General features: G+C 37.6%; 1 protein-coding gene across 1 annotated transcript in view; it reads left to right on the forward strand.

Annotated features, from left to right (window-relative positions):
- LOC126455903 (golgin subfamily A member 6-like protein 22) overlaps positions 1–19,688 on the forward strand; it is a 285,498-nt gene that overhangs the window by 251,910 nt on the left and 13,900 nt on the right. Inside the window, exon 14 of the mRNA XM_050091664.1 lies at positions 876–1,072. Within this exon, the coding sequence (XP_049947621.1) occupies positions 876–1,072 (197 nt within the window). The remainder of the gene's footprint in view (positions 1–875; positions 1,073–19,688) is intronic.

Consider the following 19,688-nt stretch of genomic DNA (forward strand, 5'->3'; position numbering starts at 1 on the left):
GCCAAAAGGTATGCAACATTTTCTCCAGCACATCCTTTGGTCTTCAAGTTCAAGACCTTTTGATTTCAAACTCCCCAGTCTTTAACTTCTGCTTATCTTTGTTCTCTCTCTTGTCCCATACTCTGATTCTCACATGCTTATCTCCTTACCTCGGTTCTCTCCCTTGTCCCATACTCTGGTTCTCATCTGATTTTTCTGAACAGCTTCATAACTGTATTTGCAATACATATTTACTCTAGGATTTTAATTTTTTGCTACTTTTTCTGATGTCTGAATAAAATTTTATGAATTAGGTCAGCAATTATTTGCACATGTGACAAGATCTGATAGCAGAAGTTATGTATGCAGATCATGAATTTTTTGTTCATCACCAGGAATTACTGGCTTCTGGATACACAACAGTTAATGCCAATTTCATAAATTTTTGACAGTGTATTTTCCTGTGTCTCTGGGGTACACCTTTGACTGTTTCCAATACACAAATGTGATTCAAAGTCTGATTTACTTTTGTCATGTCATACATTTACCTGCCTTAGTGCATAAAAACTGAATGGTGTGAAAATTCAAGAACACAGAGGCTTGTATGATAGTGAGTAGTAACAGCTGTTCAGTTTCATTATTGACTTCGCTAGTTTTATATCCTTTCATATGAGCTTTCTGTGTGCTTCTTGCAAGGATTATTGCTAATCTCGCCATTTAGAAAGCAGGAAGAATTTTGAAATGTATGTCTCACCTCAAAGTTTTTCTATATTTTCTGTACAGTGTTTCTTCATTTAGTCTTTTCACTTCCATATTTATTATGTCTAGTTATACAGTACAATATTTTTATCATTTTGATTATTGTTGTAAGCAAAGCATTTTGATGTATTTTGCAGGTGTGCCAAGATATGTCTGGCAAAGATGCTGAGATAAAGGATTTACAAAAAATCCTTGAAATCAAACAGTTGCAAATATTACGTCTTGAAAAGCTAGTGAGGAAGCAAGAAGAGCAGCTGGATCGGTGGGGGCTGCAGAGGACAAGACAGGAGGCACGCATAGCAGAATTAGAGAACAACTTGCGGGAAAAGCAACGGTACAGTGATTATCTGTTTCGGAATGACAATTCTTCATTTCCAAGACAGGAGAAATCATCGAATATGGTGGAGAAGCACACATGTAGAGACTGTGTGAGTCCTTGGGGAAAACAACAAGACTACAGATATCTGGATGGGAAGAAGAATGGCACAGAGATGCTGCCCAGAGAACAATTTCAGAGACAAACACCTGAAGATAAAACAATCACATCATCCTACATTGATTCTGATTGGTCCCACAGTCATTTGACACCACATTCAGATAACAAATGGTCCTTCATTGAATCTGACTGGTCCCATAGTCACTCGATACCACATTCAGTTCACAATCAAACCTCTAGAAATTCAAAAAATATGATGGATTACCATATTTTAGGATCACGCAATAATAAGAATATAGATCACATTTCTTTTACAAGTCCCAAGACATTTAAAAAAATGCAACATCCATATAAAAATACTCTTCAACCAGTGAGGTCACTCGGTAAAAGGAGAAACCACATTATAAATCAGGGAAGCATTCCAGGACGTCACAAGTCTGAAAATGTATCTTCAAATTATTCCTCTGAATACAATGATGTGCTTGTCCCTGAGCAGTGTACAATGATATACGAAAATGGAAAGGAAGCTTGGCAATTTCAAGATGTCACTAGTGAGGAAGGACAGATTTATCATGCTTATGATGGTGACTCATCCACTGAACCTTATAAGCCAAATTTTGAGCATAATAAAGGTGTTTCAAAATCACATCGGTTTTACCCTTATAGACACAGTGTTGGTACAAATAAAAAACAGGTATCAAAAAGTGATCCCACTGCTCTGAATAAAGCTGTGCCTCCATATTACAGTTTTCAGGGACAACTGGGTGCCATAGGTGATAATATCATGATTAAAAATGATGACAGAGTCCCAAACTATAATGTTGGTTTCTGTAAGGTGTGTAATGGTAGGTTTGCATCAGATGTTATTAATGTTCATCACAATTACAGTGAACCTTATAGAGAAATTACGACGTGTCACCCAAAACCAAATGCAATTGAAACCAATGAAATGTTTTGTAACTTATCAACTAATGCATACCCGCATCCACAGCAGAAGTATAAGACCTTTCCAATTGCTGAGGTTTATGAAGCAGGGGAAATGAGCAGTTATTTTCCACATTTTCATGATCAAAGTGTAAATATAGTAAACAAGAAAGGAAAAAAAAATTTAAATTGTGGGATACATATGCCTGAGGGAATGGGACAGGGGTGCAGGAACGGACTAAATGATTTGCTTAAATCTCCTGTCATTTTGTGTGCTTCTCCATCTGCTGTGTTGTTATTAAACTGTCCATACATTACAAACTATTTGCTTCATAGTCCTCAGCTTTTAAAAAACAAACCAATAAAATATGGAAACAGTATATTTTTTGACAGCATAGGTAATTAGTGTATTTTTCTGATTTAATTCAAAAAAAAAGTCTTATCTACCAAAAAAGGTAAAAATGATTATAAGGAAAGTTTAAGAAGCAGTGTACCACTCTTTGTTATTTAGTCTCGTGTATGACATATGTGATTTAATTTAGATTAAGTGTAAATTTAACAATGCATACGTCATCTGGTAGAAATACATGTCATTTGATGGTGTCTGTTTTAAACTTGATATTTATTTCTGGTTGGCTCTAGTTATATGTAGACATAAATGTTGGCTTGATTTTATTTGATTTGAATTATTTGCATGTGAGAGTAGATGAATTTTGTGCATTCACAAAAATGGGGACAGAAGATACTCCCATGTGCAATTAACTAAAGTGATGAAATCAAAATGGTGCTAACCACCAGTCTTGTACCCATAGTAAGTTGTTGATTTAGAAAGTTATCCTGTCACAAAAGTAATATTTCATATGATATCCAGGGTAAGTAGAATGTAGACCAGCAGATAAAGTTGGATATGGTTCATAGACAGACAAATGATAAATGCAGGAACTAAATACATTTTTGGGGATAAGCAAAGGCTCTGAATAGACAATGGCTGATGAGATACTTCTTACGAGAGGCTTAATTTTTGTATTGTGATAGGGATGTCACACAAACAGAAGCAAAAGCAGTGAACTCTGTATTCTGTACAACAATATTTTGCAATACAAACAAGTGAGGTGGTGCAGTGGAAAAGATAATGGAATCATAATCAGGAAGGAAAACATTTGAATTCCCAGTATTCTAAGTTTTTCATTTTTTTCCCGATATCCTTGTAAGTGGATCTGTATATGGTTCTTGCAACAATGCCAAATTTGTTTTCATCTTCAGTTACTGACCAGCAGACATAATGCTACTGTTTAATCCTCTCAATACCAGTGGGGCAATAACAGCAGTATTCCTGAAGAAGAGACAAGAGATCAGTGTGACTCAAACCAACTGCCTGCAGAGCAAAGAAGCTGGGCATAAATTCTCACTATAGTATTGGAGTGCCTGTGTTTTTCTGATTACAGTACATAGTTAATTTGGACATGCATGCGTGTTGAAAGGAAAATGCATTGCAGCAACTACAGTTGCATGGTTGATGACATATGAAATATGAATATTTGGGTCTGGTCGGGAGTTGTTCATGGATAGCCAAATGGTAAGGTAGCCGCTGGCGATAAGTGGGAAATCCGGGTTCAAGTCCCTGTCTGAGACAAATTTTCGCTGTCGTCATTCCATTCTACAGCTGATCATTGTCCTTATTCACAATAGCAAATACATTTGATGCATAATTTCTCAGTGGTTCAAATTTTCAGATAGTACTTTTGGTGCAGCACTGTATCAATTCAGGAACATACTGATAGAGCGTAATAAATCAAAAAAAAATTATTAGAATATACATTACCACAGAAAAACTACTCTAAATGGAAATTGTAGGCAACATAAGAGAAGGTACTGATAAAACGAAGGAAGAGTGAGTTGTTAACAATACCATTTTATGTGCAATAAAAGTGTAAAACATGTTATGGGGATCTTTCGGCACAACTGGACTACAACAGTGAAGCATCTACACGAGTAAGGTATGTGAAAAGGTGTATTGTGAAGGTAATTTCTTATAATAAGAACATTAACATGCATTAATCTTTAAAGATAAATGTTGGTTCTGCTCCTGTGTGTGTGTGTGTGTGTGTGTGTGTGTGTGTGTGTGTGTGTGTGTGTGAGTGTGTGTGTGATTCTTGACCTGATGATCTCTTTATAAGAAAAATAATGATTGTGTTCCTTTTATTATTTGTTGACATGTCAATGATGAAGTTTATTATTTTCTACAGTTATATTAGTAATCAATACCTTGTGTCCAATAACAACAAGGAATATAATGTATATGGGCACACTAGTATTTGAAGCTGTTATAGTATTAACCACATTTGGAATACTTTTTCATAATTTCTGCTTCTGATGGTTAGCAACATTTTGAGTTCAACACTTACACACGAGTAGCTAAAAATTTTATATTGTGTGGTACCAGTACTCCAGCTACTGCAGAAAATGTCTTTCAGAATATATCATAAGAGTGCTGCTAAATAAGTCACTTATACTGCAAAAATCTTCACTGTATTTGCTGGAGGGAAAACTCAACCATTATGTGGGATAACAATATAAAAATAAAATGGGTAGTGGTACAAAATAAAATGGCTGATTGTGTATTTGGCTATGGGGGGGGGGGGGGGGGGGGGGTGTTTGATGTTTTTATGTCTCCGAGTCATTTGAAGTTTACGAGTCATTTACAGGTGATTTAAATAAGCTCCTTGACTGAATAACTGGTATAGTGTATGAGGGAAACAGATGCAGCATGTTCAAATAGTTAGTTTCGTATATCATGTCTTATAAAAAGTATTGATTTGTCTTTCGAGCTAGGTGTGGAATTAATTTTGGCACAGTCATTTTGTTTCAGTAATTAAAGGTAATCTATCACAGATCAATGTTTTATGCACTTCAGTGGTATTCCATTTTTTTGGAAATAGGTCATCATTAATTTTCTCTTGTGGAAATCAAAGCCTTTTCTATTCAAATCATCATAGTGTTGCTTCCAAGTTATTTTCTGCAACTAGCACATGCTCTGATGAAGGACTTGGTCTTCCACATTCCTGTAGCATTCACTCAGTTTTATTCTTTTCCTGTTTCCTGGTGCTTCTTGGGGTTCACAGAAAGCTGTGTTCCAGATGGCACATAGAGTTTTCACATAACAGCAGTGCCATCTGACTGTAATGACTGTACTCCATATCTGTCAATTCTGTCTGTAATTCTTGTCAACATAATACTAGGAATTTAATTTAAAGTCCTGTCATATAAACAATGAATAATTACAAGGTGAGTGTAATCAATTTTCAACATTTAAGCCCTCCCCCATCTCCTCTGCTCTCACCCATCTGCTCAGGCTTTTCAACTGACTCGTTCCACGTCTTTGTGTATCCAACACAGTTGGACCTATGGAACACGAAATAAATCAAATCAAATCAAATCATGTGTTTCCCTTTATTTCTTGCTTTGTGTGTAATATTCAGAGTAATTTTTCTTGCTTCTAGGACCTGGACATCTTTGCATTACAATTTTCCTCTTCCCCCCTTTTCCTTAAAAAATTAATTACATCGAATATTCTCAAAACGAAATCTTGAATTGCATTGTTTTATTTTTGTATTTTCATATCCTACTTCAGTTCCTGTGTTGGAAAGTTAATATTCCTTTTCTGTATCATTCATTTCTTACTCACACATTTTGAACTATCCCATCACATAGAACAACATTGTTCCTCCAGTCTGTATTTTAAAATACTTTATTCTGGACAACCAGTTTCAGGCATTTCCCATTCAATAGCAACAGATGTGTAAACATAGCCCTCATCTTGTCAAAAAATTGCAGGCCTTGTGCATTTGTGTACAGCATGGTCTTCATCTTGAAATGCATAGCTATAAATTGCACTTACACACACGTTTTCATGGAACTGACACATGAGCATGACTTAAGGCACTTTGTCGTCAACAGCTATATCATCTACAAAGGGAGCAGACAGCAGTGGCCCCATTACCAATGCCTATGGCACTCCATATTTCATTGCTTTGGTTTCCGACTGGTATGAGTTCTGTGTTGATACGTACTGCTTCCCCATCCCCTTCTAAGGTGTATCTAATAGATTCTTTTCAGATTGAGAATTGCTGATTCTGTAGGTTTACCATTTCTGAAAATATGCTGTGATGGGACAAAAGTGTTATGTTTGTCCAGATAATCAACTAATTACCATATATAAGAATTTCCAGGATTTTTTGAGGAACCTGATTTTGGTTGAAGCTGGTCTTTAGTTGCTGGGGTCATCCTTATACCATTTTTGACACTGACCCACCTCTGCCTATCATCAGTTTTCCTTTTATAGGAGAGGTCATTGCTGTCCCCAGCAGTGGTGTGATTAGTTGTTTACTTACTATCTCTATTATGTTATTTGATATTTTATCATCACCAGCTGATTTCTTGAACTTTAGTGTCTTATGGTTTTCCTCAGCTCTGATTTCTCTTATTTTATTATGATGATCATTTCGTCGTTTTTAGGTGGGCATTTATCAAACATTTTTGTATGAAGGAATGGTTGGTGATGGAAATTTGATGAAAAGATCTCACTGCAGTGAGAAATATCTTTGTTTTAATGATGGCCACCACACATCTATCATATTGTTATCCCTTATTTTGCAATAATACAAAATGAGATGCCCTATTTTTGAAATTTTTCACTGTCCTCTCCGTCAATCCTATCAGACAAGGATCATATACAGCAAGGGATTACTCTAGGAGAGAATGGACAAACTTAGTGTAGGCAGTCTCGTTAGTGGATTTTTGCATCTTGTCATGTGTCCTGCCAATAGAATGCACTCTGTGGTTCACTGTACCCACAGTGTTATCTATGTGATTGTTCCAATTTCAGTTGTTCATAATTGTAATCACTAGGTATTTATGTAGTTGAATTAACAGCCCTTACATTTGTGTGATTTGTATTGTTAATTAAATTTAACATATTTCTTTTAGTACACATGTGTATTACTTCACACTTTTCATGGTTTAAGACCAGTTGCCACTTTTTACACCCTACAGACATCTCATCTAAATAATTTTACAATTGGTTTTGATCTTCTGAAGACTTTATTAGATGGTAAATGATAGCATCACCTGCAAGAAATCTAAGGGGGCTGCACAGATTGTCTCATTTATAATTTATATAGATTAGGAACATCAGAGGGCCTGTAATATTTCCTTGGGGGATGCTAGAAATCATTTGTGTTTCATTCAATGACTTTCCATCAATTACTGGGATCTGTGACCTTTATGACAGGAACTCACAAATCCAGTTGCACAACTGAAGCGATACTACATAGGCACATAATTTGATTAGAAGTCTCTTGTGACCTGCTTTTTGGGCAGTGGTGTGACTTGCGCAATTTTCCAGTCTTTTGGTATAGATCTTTCGCAAAGTGTGCAGTTGTGTATGATTGCTAAGTATAGGGCTATATTCCACAGGCTCACAATTGATTAGAAGTCTCTTGTGACTTCCTTTCTTGAGTACTGGTGTGACCTGTGCAGTTTTTTAGTCTTTGGGTACAAACCTTTCTTCAAGCAAGTGATTGTATATGACTGATAAGTATGGGGCTGCTGTATCAGCATATTCTGAAAGAAACCTAATTTGTATACTATCTGTACTGGAAGACTTGCCTTTGGTAAGTGATTTAAGCTGCTTCACTACACCGAGGCCATCTACTAAGTTACTCATGTTGGCAGCTGTTCTTGATTCAACTTCTGGAATATTTGCCTTATCTTCTTTGATGAAGGAATTTCAGGTAACTGTGTTTAATAACTTTGCTTTAGTGATACTGTCATTGATAATATTGCCATTGATATCGAGTGGTGGAAATATTGATTGTGTCTTACTGCTGGTGTATGGTACATATGACCAGAATTTCTTTGGACTTTCTTCTAGATTTCGAGACAGAATTTCATTGTGAAAGCTGTTAAAGGCAGTTCTGTAAAACTTCACCAATATTGGGGATTTTGTTTTGTTTTCATCTACTATTAATTTTTTGGGTATAAATTTCTCAATTTCTGCCAATACTATTTCCCCAATACTATTCCCTTGCATTCAGTCCACTTCTGGTCTGTGCTTACATATTTAGGAAGGAATGGAGACTATCTCTTAGGAAGGTCTCAAGTGAATTTTTATGTGCTTTTTTAAATAGATATTTACGAGGTTTGGCTGTCACAGTACTCTATCATGATGCTCACTACTTGTTCAGAATTATGTGTTGCTAAGAGGCTAAGTACGTTTTCACAACCATTTGCGCTAATTGTTCAAAATATTTTTCAGGGAGAGCATTTGGTACAATTATGCTGATTTGAAGCATGCTGCTTTGAGAAGTGAAGGAAATTTGATAATTTTTTATTTTTTTATTTTGTCTGTCTCACTTGCATGAACATACAGTTTACTGCTGCATCATTACCGGTTTTGGGCTACAATAAATTATTGGTTTTGGGCTGACTCACCCATTCTCAAACCACACACCTTGTTATCAACCATAACTAATTATATAGCATGGTGCCAAAAGGTATGAATAGCTCCATACAATAAAGTCAAATTGTTCAGTTTTGACAGCAGACACATACACTGTCTTATCAATGGAAGCATTTGTTGCTCACAATTTGACTTTATGGTACAAAGTTATTCATGCACCATGCTGTGTAACTAGTAATGGTTGATAACAAGGGGTGTGGTTTGTGAATGGTCGAGTCTGCTTCAGACTGGTAACCACTGCAGCAATTAATTCTATATTCATGCAAATGAGATTGACAAAAAAATCAAATTTTCCTCAGCAATGTTTTATGCCTATTGTGCCATGCCTTGAACATGTGTTTTCACCAACATACTGAGGGTACATTGAAGTCACTACCAGCTATAACTGTACCAGTGGGCTACCAATTTGCATAATACTCAAGTTTTCTTCGAATCTTTCAGCAACTGTTTCATACAAGTTTCCCTTCTTAATATTGTTTTTAGGACATTAATATGTTGCTCACTGGTGATTTTGGTTTCCTTAGTTGTTGATTTTTTTATTTATTTGTTTTACTGTGTCATTACGTCTGCAAATGCAGATCAGCTCTCCATAATGATCATATATTTTTGTTTGAACAACATGTAGCTGACAGTCAAATCTAATAATATTAGTAATAATTTTGTCAATGACTGTCTGACTTTGAGAAGTCACTCTTGGTGGTGCAGATATATTGTTATACTATATTGACAGTTCTTCAAAATTTGGTTTTGCTTTTGATCTTTTTCCCATGTCCATATTGAAATCTCCAAATATAACAATGTTTCTCTCCAACTGTGATCCTCCTCCTCTTCCGCCCAGTCATCCCTTGGTAATCTTTAAGAAATTCCTCGCCTCTTACTAACTTGGCCTCACCGTCCTTCCCTGAATCCCTTCCCTGTGAGTCCAACATCACACCTATGGAACACTGCAGACAAAGACTCCAACAGAATGGTCATGAATGATAGTGACTATGTGGTTGAAGGCCTCTGCCAACTTTTTTATACTTTTGCATACAGACATTACAACAATGATCCCAGGTGTCCAGCAAGACCTCAAGTATCTCTTTGAGGCCTTAGATCCATCCCAAAACCTGACACCTGAAGCCATCTCCTTCCTCCTACCAAGAACCCCCTGCACTCCTACCTTTTATGTACTCTCAAAACTCCACAAACACCCCACTGTTCTGTCTGGCTAGGTGCAGTGCTCCCACACAATGAACCCTCTGCCTTTTTTGGTCAACATGTCCAAACTGTTGTCTCTAAACTCCCATCTTACATTCAAGACTCTGCTCACTTCCTTCACCATATCTCCGCAGTTCCTGTCGCGTTGTTACTAGACTCGTTGGTTGCTGTGGATGTGACATTAGTGTCCACCAAGATCCCCTATGTCCATGATCCTGCAGCCATGGAATACTGTCTTTCCCAATGTCCTCCTGATACCAAACCCACCACCTCCATTCTAATCCTCCTAGCCAACTATTACATCCTGAGCTACAGTTATTTGACTTTTGAAGGCCAAATCTGCAAGCAAATCTGTGGCAGTGGCATGGGTACTTGCATAGTGTCATCCTATGCCAACTTATCTTTTGGACCATCTGGAGGAATCCTTCTTATCCAGTGAACACCTAAAACCTCTCGTCTGGTTGAAATTCATTGATGACATTTTCATTATGTGGACCCTCAGCAGAGAAACCTGCACTATTTCCTCCATATCCTCAGCACTGTTCCCAAATCCACTTCACTTGGTCCTTCTCAATTCATTGAACGGCCTTCCTAGATGTCAATTTCTGCCTCTCAGGTGGCTACATAAATATGTCTGTCCATATCAAGTGTACCAACCACCAACAGTACCCGTACTTTGACAGCTATCGCCCTTCACTGACAGACAGTGTCCTATACAGCTCATCCATAAACAAATCTCCCATGCCATCTGCTCCTCAGACACCAGTAAACCCACTAACCAGTCACCAACCAGCACTCCTCTGATCACTTAGTGTCACCTTGGCTTTGGGAAGCTCAACCAGATCCTCCTCCACATGAGGATATCCTACTCGACATGGTATCCTACTCAAAATGCTATCTCCCTATCTCCCCCCACCCCCTCCCCCAAAACAGTGTTCTGCCACCCACCCAACCTACAGAATATCCTTGTTCATCCCTGTTCCAGTCCTACTCCAAATCCTGTATCTCATGGGTCATTCCCTTCTGATCAGTCCAGATACAAGACCTGTCCCCGCCCTCCCACTACCTCCTACTGACGTTCAGTCACAGGCATTTGCTACCCAATAAAATGCAGGGCCACATGTAAAAATAGCTGTGTTATATATCAGCTTTGCTTCATTTACTGTATTGCATTCTGTGTGGGCATGACAAGTAATCAGCTGTCTGTCTGAATGAATGGGGACCACCAAACTGTGATAAACCACAAACTTCACCATCAATTTGCCAAATATGCTGCACACCACAACACAATGACTTCAACAGCTGCTTCACTATGTGGCCCATACTCCATTCCAGTACTAGTTTCTCAGAAGAACATGGATGGGAATTGTATTTCCAACATGCCTGTGCTCTCACAATGCCCCTGGTCGAAACTTTTGCTAACCTGTTCCCACTGCCACACCTCTCCTTTTCTCTTCTCTTTCCTGTCTGCACCACTCCTTGTCTGTCCAGATTGTGCATTGCCCTCTCCCATCACTCAGCACTCTCTCCCATGTGGGCATTCTCCCTCACCCCCCTCTCCTCAACCACTCCCTCCTCTTGCTGTTGTTGTTGTGATCTTCAGTCCTGAGACTGGTTTGATGCAGCTCTCCATGCTACTCTATCCTGTGCAAGTTTCTTCATCTCCCAGTACCTACTGCAGCATACCTCCTTCTGAATCTGCTTAGTGTATTCATCTCTTGGTCTCCCTCTACAATTTTTACCCTCCACACTGCCCTCCAATGCTAAATTTGTGATCACTTGATGCCTCAGAACATGTCCTACCAACTGGTCCCTTCTTCTTGTCAAGTTGTGCCACAAATTCCTCTTCTCCCCAATTCTATTCAATACCTCCTCATTAGTTATGTGATCTACCCATCTAATCTTCAGCATTCTTATGTAGCACCACATTTTGAAAGCTTCTATTCTATTCTTGTCCAAACTACTTATCATCCATGTTTCACTTCCATACATGGCTACACTCCATACAAATACTTTCAGAAACGACTTCCTGACACTTAAATCTATACTCGATGTTAACAAATTTCTCTTCTTCAGAAATGCTTTCCTTGCTATTGCCAGTCTACATTTTATATCCTCTCTACTTCGACCATCATCAGTTATTTTGCTCCCCAAATAGCAAAACTCCTTTACTACTTTAAGTGTCTCATTTCCTAATCTAATTCCCTCAGCATCACCCGACTTAATTCGACTACATTCCATTATACTCGTTTTGCTTTTGTTGATGTTCATCTTATATCCTCCTTTCAAGACACTGTCCATTCCATTCAACTGCTCTTCCAAGTCCTTTGCTGTCTCTGACAGAATTACAATGTCATCGGCGAACCTCAAAGTTTTTATTTCTTCTCCATGGATTTTAATACCTACTCTGAATTTTTCTTTTGTTTCCTTTACTGCTTGCTCAATATACAGATTGAATAACATCCTTGAGAGGCTACAACCCTGTCTCACTCCCTTCCCAACCGCTGCTTCCCTTTCATGTCCCTTGACTCTTATAACTGCCATCTGGTTTCTGTACAAATTGTAAATAGCCTTTCACTCCCTGTATTTTACCCCTGCCACCTTTAGAATTTGAAAGAGAGTATCCCAGTCAACATTGTCAAAAGCTTTCTCTAAGTCTACAAATGCTAGAAACGTAGGTTTGCCTTTCCTTAATCTTTCTTCTAAGATAAGTCGTAAGGCCAGTATTGCCTCATGTGTTCCAATATTTCTACGGAATCCAAACTGATCTTCCCCAAGGTTGGCTTCTACTAGTTTTTCCATTCGTCTGTAAAGAATTCGCATTAGTATTTTGCAGCTGTGGCTTATTAAACTGATTGTTCGGTAATTTTCACATCCCTCCTCTCACCCCTTTTCAATCCTTCTCCCTTCTTTCTCCCCTCTCTTTCTCCTTCTTTGTCTTCACCTATCTCTCTTTTTTGCCCCTCTTTTTTCCCCCTCCCCCTCCCCCCCTCTACCTCTTCCTACATCTCTTTTTTGCTCTAATCTCTGCACTCTTTTTGTCTTGTTGTGCAGTTATGGGGTCATTTGTCTAAAGACCTGCCACTTTCCTGCTACCCCCTCCTTGCGTCCACCTGTAATCCTGCCCCATCTCTATCAGCTCAGGCAACTGCTTTTAATAATTAAGTATCAATAATCAGACTGGCCATGGCTATGGACTTTTATATGTGAGTGTCTGTGTCATTGTGTGTTTGAATGCGTGTACTTTGTTAGAAAAAGAGCTAGTGCTTGAAAACTAGGGTATGCTTTTTTATATTATGTATTTCTGATCTCCACACACTGATCCATTAGAGGTAAGTAGTTGCCTTTCCATTCTTTTATGTGTTTATCTTCATATTCATTTTAGTAAGTTTGCAATTCTTTTTGAAAATGTTAATCTTGCCACCTTGGGATCTGTGTACACATAAATGTTCGCGTGCCATTCCCATTCTAACAGTTGTGTTTCAGACTACTGTCAGTTACATAATTTCAATCATATGTCAAACATACATGTTTGAAACTCATCTGTTATGTCATTACACAAGGAATTTCAAAGTTTTCTTTTCTAGCTATAGATAACCTTACACCTTGAAACTTCCTGGTAGATAGGTCCCGACTTCGAGTCTCAGTCCGGCACAAAGTTTTAATCTGCCAGGAAGTTTCATTTCAGTGCACACTCCACTGCAGAGTGACAATCTCATTCTGGAAACATCCCCCAGGCTGTGGCTAAGCCATGTCTCCGCAATATCCTTTCTTTAAGGAGTGCTAGTTCTGCAAGGTTCGCAGGAGAGCTTCTGTAAAGTTTGGAAGGTAGGAGACAAGGTACTGGCAGAAGTAAAGCTGTGAGGACGGGGTGTGAGTCGTGCTTGGGTAGCTCAATTGGTAGAGCACTTGTCCGCGAAAGGCATAGGTCCCGAGTTCGAGTCTCGGTCTGGCACAAAGATTTAATCTGCCAGGAAGTTTCATATCAGTGCACACTCCAGTGCAGAGTGAAAACCTCATTCTGGAACTTTACACCTTAACTATTAGCCTTTAGGAGCTTTCTTGTTTCAATATACGCAGAAGCTCCACTGCCTTTGTGTTTAGATCTATGGAAGTAACTGTATAAGAAATAGTTTTTTATTGTCATATTACCTATATTACTTTCAGTTAGCCCACGCTCACTGATTGTATTTTACTTTAGAGTACTTCAGTTTCTAGTTTCTTGTTACCAGTGTACTGGATAGTCTTATGTTGCACTCTTATGTAATTATTCTTTTGCTGACTTACATGTTCTTAGAACATGTTGTGTAGTGCTTCCAGTACACTTCTGCAAGGGAGCAGATAAATTCTGACAAACTTTGTTAAATTCAGGTACTGGCGGTCGTGATTGCGACTGATTTGAACTGTGTTCAACTAACCAGTCTTGCTTGCAGTGGTGTTTGCTTGACTGTCAAATTGACTATTATTATTTTTATTTGTCACCTTATTACAGAAATTACAAAATGTGTCATGAGCTCAATGAGTCACAGTTGATTAAACCTTATCTCTTCTACTTCTTTAAGCAGGCTTTGAAGATGAACTGCTACTGGTGGAAGATTTTTCATAATATTCCAATAGCACCTTCTGTCAAGCTATTTCAACTTTAAACAACTCCCAAATAGAATGTCTTATTTCATAAACAGGTACCCACTTAACCATATTGATCAAAATGTGTATGGACAAACACGTTGTTGATAGCATAATAAAACAGTTCACAACAAAGCTAAGGCTCTGATACATATCTACCTTTTTTTCTTCTTGCCATGAGAAATTTGAACTCAATGTAGCAAATGGAAAACATTTAGGAAATGTATGAAACATCATCAATGTCACTATGGGTGACATTAGTATATATCAAAATATTTCTGAGCAAGGGATCTTGTCTTTACTACTGATATGTTTAGTAATTTATCTTGCAGTTGAATTATTTTCAGTAGTAAAGTCAAAGTACAACAAGTGAACATGACTGCAACAAGAAATTTGAACTTGACACAACAAACAGATGAGGAACTTATTATTGTCACTGTTTGTATCAGAATATTCCAAAACGAAATTTTTAAAATGTATCTTGCAGTTAACTACAGTAGTAACTACAAATAATGAAAACTAAAAGTGATTGCAATTCGTAACAAATAAAACAGTCTAGTCATTCACTCATTATATCATTTGATCACTTCACTGATGAATGGTGATGCCTGAATGTACCCAAATCCACCTGATCATCCTTATGTGGCCTTCACAGGTTCACTCAGACCTATACATTATGAAATATTTGGTGGTGATGTTTGACCAAATATCTGGTTGCCAGAATCTGACTTATAGGATGGTTTGACACCTGGTATCTGGAGAAACAGCTATCCATTTCATTTTTGCTGTTAGCTACAGCTTGTTCCACACAATGGTTTGATTGTAGTTGGTGTGAATTGGTGGGCCCATGTGTCATCTGTAGTAACAAACACAGTAAAGCACCATTTTTTTCATTCCTGAATTTTACATTTTCCCACTTTTTTTGCTCCAAACAAAAGTCCTATTTTGTCAGTACAACGCTTTTCTGTCATTAACAATTTTAAGTTTTCTTTGACATTATTGTAACCTTTAGCAGTGGTTATTGTGCAGATTTCAGCCAAAATTGCATTGTATTTCTGCTCAGTGTCAGCCTTGGAACAAAGCAGAGAACACAGGCTACAAGGTCTGTTCAAAAAATTCCTGAATTTTGTCCACAAAATTTTTCTACACATACATTTTATTTATTGTATATGGTCTCCTTTGAAATACTCTCCACCACCATTGATACTCTGCTCCCAGTGCTGTTTCCACTTCTGGAAGCAGTCTTTCTACACCTCTTGCTGGATTGTGTGAAGTGTCATCTGTAAAGTTTCTTTTATCTTGTCTGTCATTGCAAATCTTCGTTCTCTCAGTGGGGTTTTAGACTTTGGGAATAAAAAAAAGTGTCCACAGGGGCCAGGTCAGGAGAGTTCAGAGGATGAGGCAGCAGAGTGATTTGTTTTTTGTGCAATAGGGATGAATGTGTGGGTGTGTTATCATGATGCAAGAGCCTTGAATTGTTTTGCCATGTTTCAGGCTATTTCCTTCTCACATTTTCTTCCATGTATTGCAGTGCGTCCCAACAGTACCATCAGTTAACAGTTTGTCCCTGTGGCATGAGTTGATGATGAACTAGTCCTTCAAAGTCAAAGAAAACTGTTAGCATGGCTTTGGGATTTGACCTGACCTGACGAGCTTTGTTTTGGTCTTGCAGAACCTTTCCTGACCCATTGTGAAGACTGTACCTTGGTCTCAACATCATAACGAGTTATGATTCTCTTAAGGAACATATTGTTCTCATTTTCATGATTCAAAAGCTCTGCACAGATTGTGAGGTGAAGATCTTTCTGGTCTTGACTGATGAGCCGTGGGACGAACTTGGTGGTAACACAATACGTTCCTAGGTGCTCTATCAGGATTTCATGAACTGAAATATTATGTTGTTCTGCAATTTCTTGGATAATCAGTCTTTGATTGGCACGCAAAATTTCATTGACGTTCCTGATATGAGCATTTTCAGTAGACATTGAAGGGCATCCTGAATGAGAGACATCTTTGACTTCCGTCCAGCCATGTTTAAAATGTGTGAACCATTTGTAACACTGAGTATGGATTAAGCACTCATGAACGTAGCCTTCCCGCATTATTTGGTGCGTCTTTGTAAAGGTTTGCTTGAGTTTCACACACAATTTTTAATGCAGATGCATTGCTCCTCTAACTCAGCCACCTCAAAATTTTCAAACTGTGCGGCACAAAGTTCTACTCAATACAGCACTGAACAATAACTAACAGACATACAAGAATGAAACTTCCTGCAGTTACACATTAAACATGGGAATATGCAGGGATACCAACTGCATTTTGCTGCAACACACCATTGGCATGAAATTATGAATGTTCCGGAAATTTTTTGAACAGACCTCGTATATGCAAAGTTATTGATCATGTAACATAGTGTCAGTGTGGTAAGCAAGATTTTCATTGTCAGCATTTTGGGTCATGACTGTCCGTATTATAAGTTTGCAGTGTTTGGAAGGGTGTATGTTGGGTCACTGCCTTAATGATGACAGTAACTCTATCAGCAACCTTGCTTCTTCTCATTGTGTTGTTTTACAACAGCTTTAATTTAATTCCGTAATCATTTATATAAATGAGCACTGCTTTTGAAGACGACTGTCTCTATAATGGGCTTTCACAAATTGTTGTTACTTCTGTGGGAAACATGCTAATCCACAATTAGGTTGGTATGGCTTGATGTCAGATGTAGACACTCGTCTTCAAGATGATTCTTAACATGATAATAGTTTCTGCCCTCTTTCTCACCTAGGATGTCCCTGAATCAAGTGACCTTGTTGGCAACAAGCTGTAGATTTTGTGGGCATTGCTGTCTGTTTATGAAGACTGCCAACTTTAGTGTTTTAACCAATATTTTGTTACAAGTTTTATTCACTGTAATTTTATAATCCTTATTAATAAGTCTCATATTAGAACATGAGTATTTTTTTAATGTGGTTTCATGAAAGAGTAGAGCTAATCACTATTAGAAATAAATAAAAACAATTACTTATTATAGATTTTTTAAGTAGGGAAAATTTAAAGTGTTTTAATTTATTTTAAACAATATAAAGAAGATGACAGTAAGGGTATGTATCCATTTTTTCTTGTTGTGTTTCCCATGCTTTCCTTTGTTTTGTACTTTCCTGCATTTTACTCTTTTTGGGTCAGTCCACTCAAATGTGTAAAAAGGAGGTTTTACTGTTAAGTGCACAAAATTCGTTTAAAATAAAAAAAAGTCGCACACATTTCTTTTCACATTTTCTTCTGTTTAGCATTCATTTTACAGAAAGCTTTCTTACTGTAAAATGTAATGTATCCCATGACCTTCCCACGAATTCTCGATGAGATTTGTATGTAAAATCATAGCTGATATTAGTTCAGCACCAGAAATTCAGTGTTATCCAAGAGATTTGGAGGCACATATACATACCTCTGCTCCCAATGATGTAACTTGTTCTTCCAGGTTCATGGCGTGAGTTTCAGTTGAAAAATTTACTTTCTCTTTTTTGAATTCATTCTGCAATTGAGTAAACATTTTGTTATCTTTCTGAATTTACCACATATCATCCCTCACAACATAACAGATGAGTTACATGCTGCTCTTTGATGTCTGACACAATGCAGCCATATCAATTACCTCTGCAGTACAGTACTTCCATTTTATGACAGCCTCACTATTTTCTGACACCAAACATGTTGCATGTTAGCAGAGTGAATGCACTTTTCATATATTAATTTTGTTAGCAACATAACAGATAATCATCTATGTGTAATAAAAAATAGTCAGTAACTTTAGTATCAACATCTACATTTATACTCTCCAAACCACCATGAGGTGCATGGCAGAGGGTACATCTTATTGTACCAGTTATTAGGTTTTCTTCCTTTCCCATTCAAGTATGGAGAATGGGAAGAATGATTGTTTGAATGCCTCTATGGGTGCAGTAATTATTCTAATCTTATCCTGACGATCCCTGTGGAAGTGATAGGTAGAGGGTTGTAATATATCTCTATAGTAATCATTTAAAAACGGTTCTTGAAACTTTGTTAATAGACTTTCTTGGGATAGTTTATGTCTGTCTTCAAGAGTCTGCCATTTCAGTTCCTTCAGTATCTCTGTGACTCTCTCCCATGGATTAAACAAACCTGTGACCATTTGTGCTGCCCTTCTCTGTATACATTCAATATCCCCTGTTAGTCCTATATGGTACGGGCCCCACACACTTCAGCATCATTCTACGACAGGTTGCACATGTGATTTGTAAGCAATCTCTTTAGTAGTATCCTACCAATAAACTGAAATCTACAACGTGCTTTACCCATGACTGAACCTATGTGATCATTCCATTTCATATCCCTGCAAAGTGTTACAGCCAGGTATTTGTACGAGTTGGTCAGTTCTGACAGTGACTCATTGGATTCTACATTTTTTCCCTTTGTGAATTGCTCAATTTTAGCTTAGCTTAACATTTCCTTATTTTTGTTACAATGATCACTTTTAATAAAAATTTGATTTAGCTTTACATATTGCAATGGTACACATTATTTGTCTAATTGTGAAATTCAGATTTGATTCATACTGCGCATAATAAAAGCTCATGGCCAGAGGTGTAATGTGGCAAAGCACCAAGATGCACTTTTCAGCCATTGTCGAGAAAATCGACAGTTAAAAGAAACTGTTGCAGTGAAATACTCTCTGCGATTAGTAATTTTCCACAGCGTCGTGGCGCAGCGGTAAGCGCTCTGGTTTGTAATCCGAAGGTTGCCGGGTCTAATCTCGCACCATACAACTTTTTTTTTTTAGTATTTGTTTTTTGTAATTCAAATGTGTATACACACACACACACACACACACACACACACACACACACACACACACACACACACACACACACACACACACACACACACACACACATATATATATATATATATATATATATATATATATATATATATATATATATATATATATATATATATATATAATTCCCGGCAATCAGTTGCAACAATTATGCATATAATAAGTTGTTGAATGTCGTTTGTCGTGGAAAAACTGGCAACTTCGAACATCATTATGTTTTCCGCGAACAAAGTTGTATTTCACAAATGTTATTAATTGTCTTCATAATGTTAACCACGTATAGCGTAAGTCAAACGTTCGAAATAGAATAGAGACCCCACGAACACAAATTCGCTGTGGCAGGTATGAAATATAAAGTCCGTTAC

The sequence above is a fragment of the Schistocerca serialis genome, chromosome 1 (assembly GCF_023864345.2).
Source record: "Schistocerca serialis cubense isolate TAMUIC-IGC-003099 chromosome 1, iqSchSeri2.2, whole genome shotgun sequence".
NCBI classification, from domain to species: Eukaryota; Metazoa; Arthropoda; class Insecta; order Orthoptera; family Acrididae; genus Schistocerca; species Schistocerca serialis.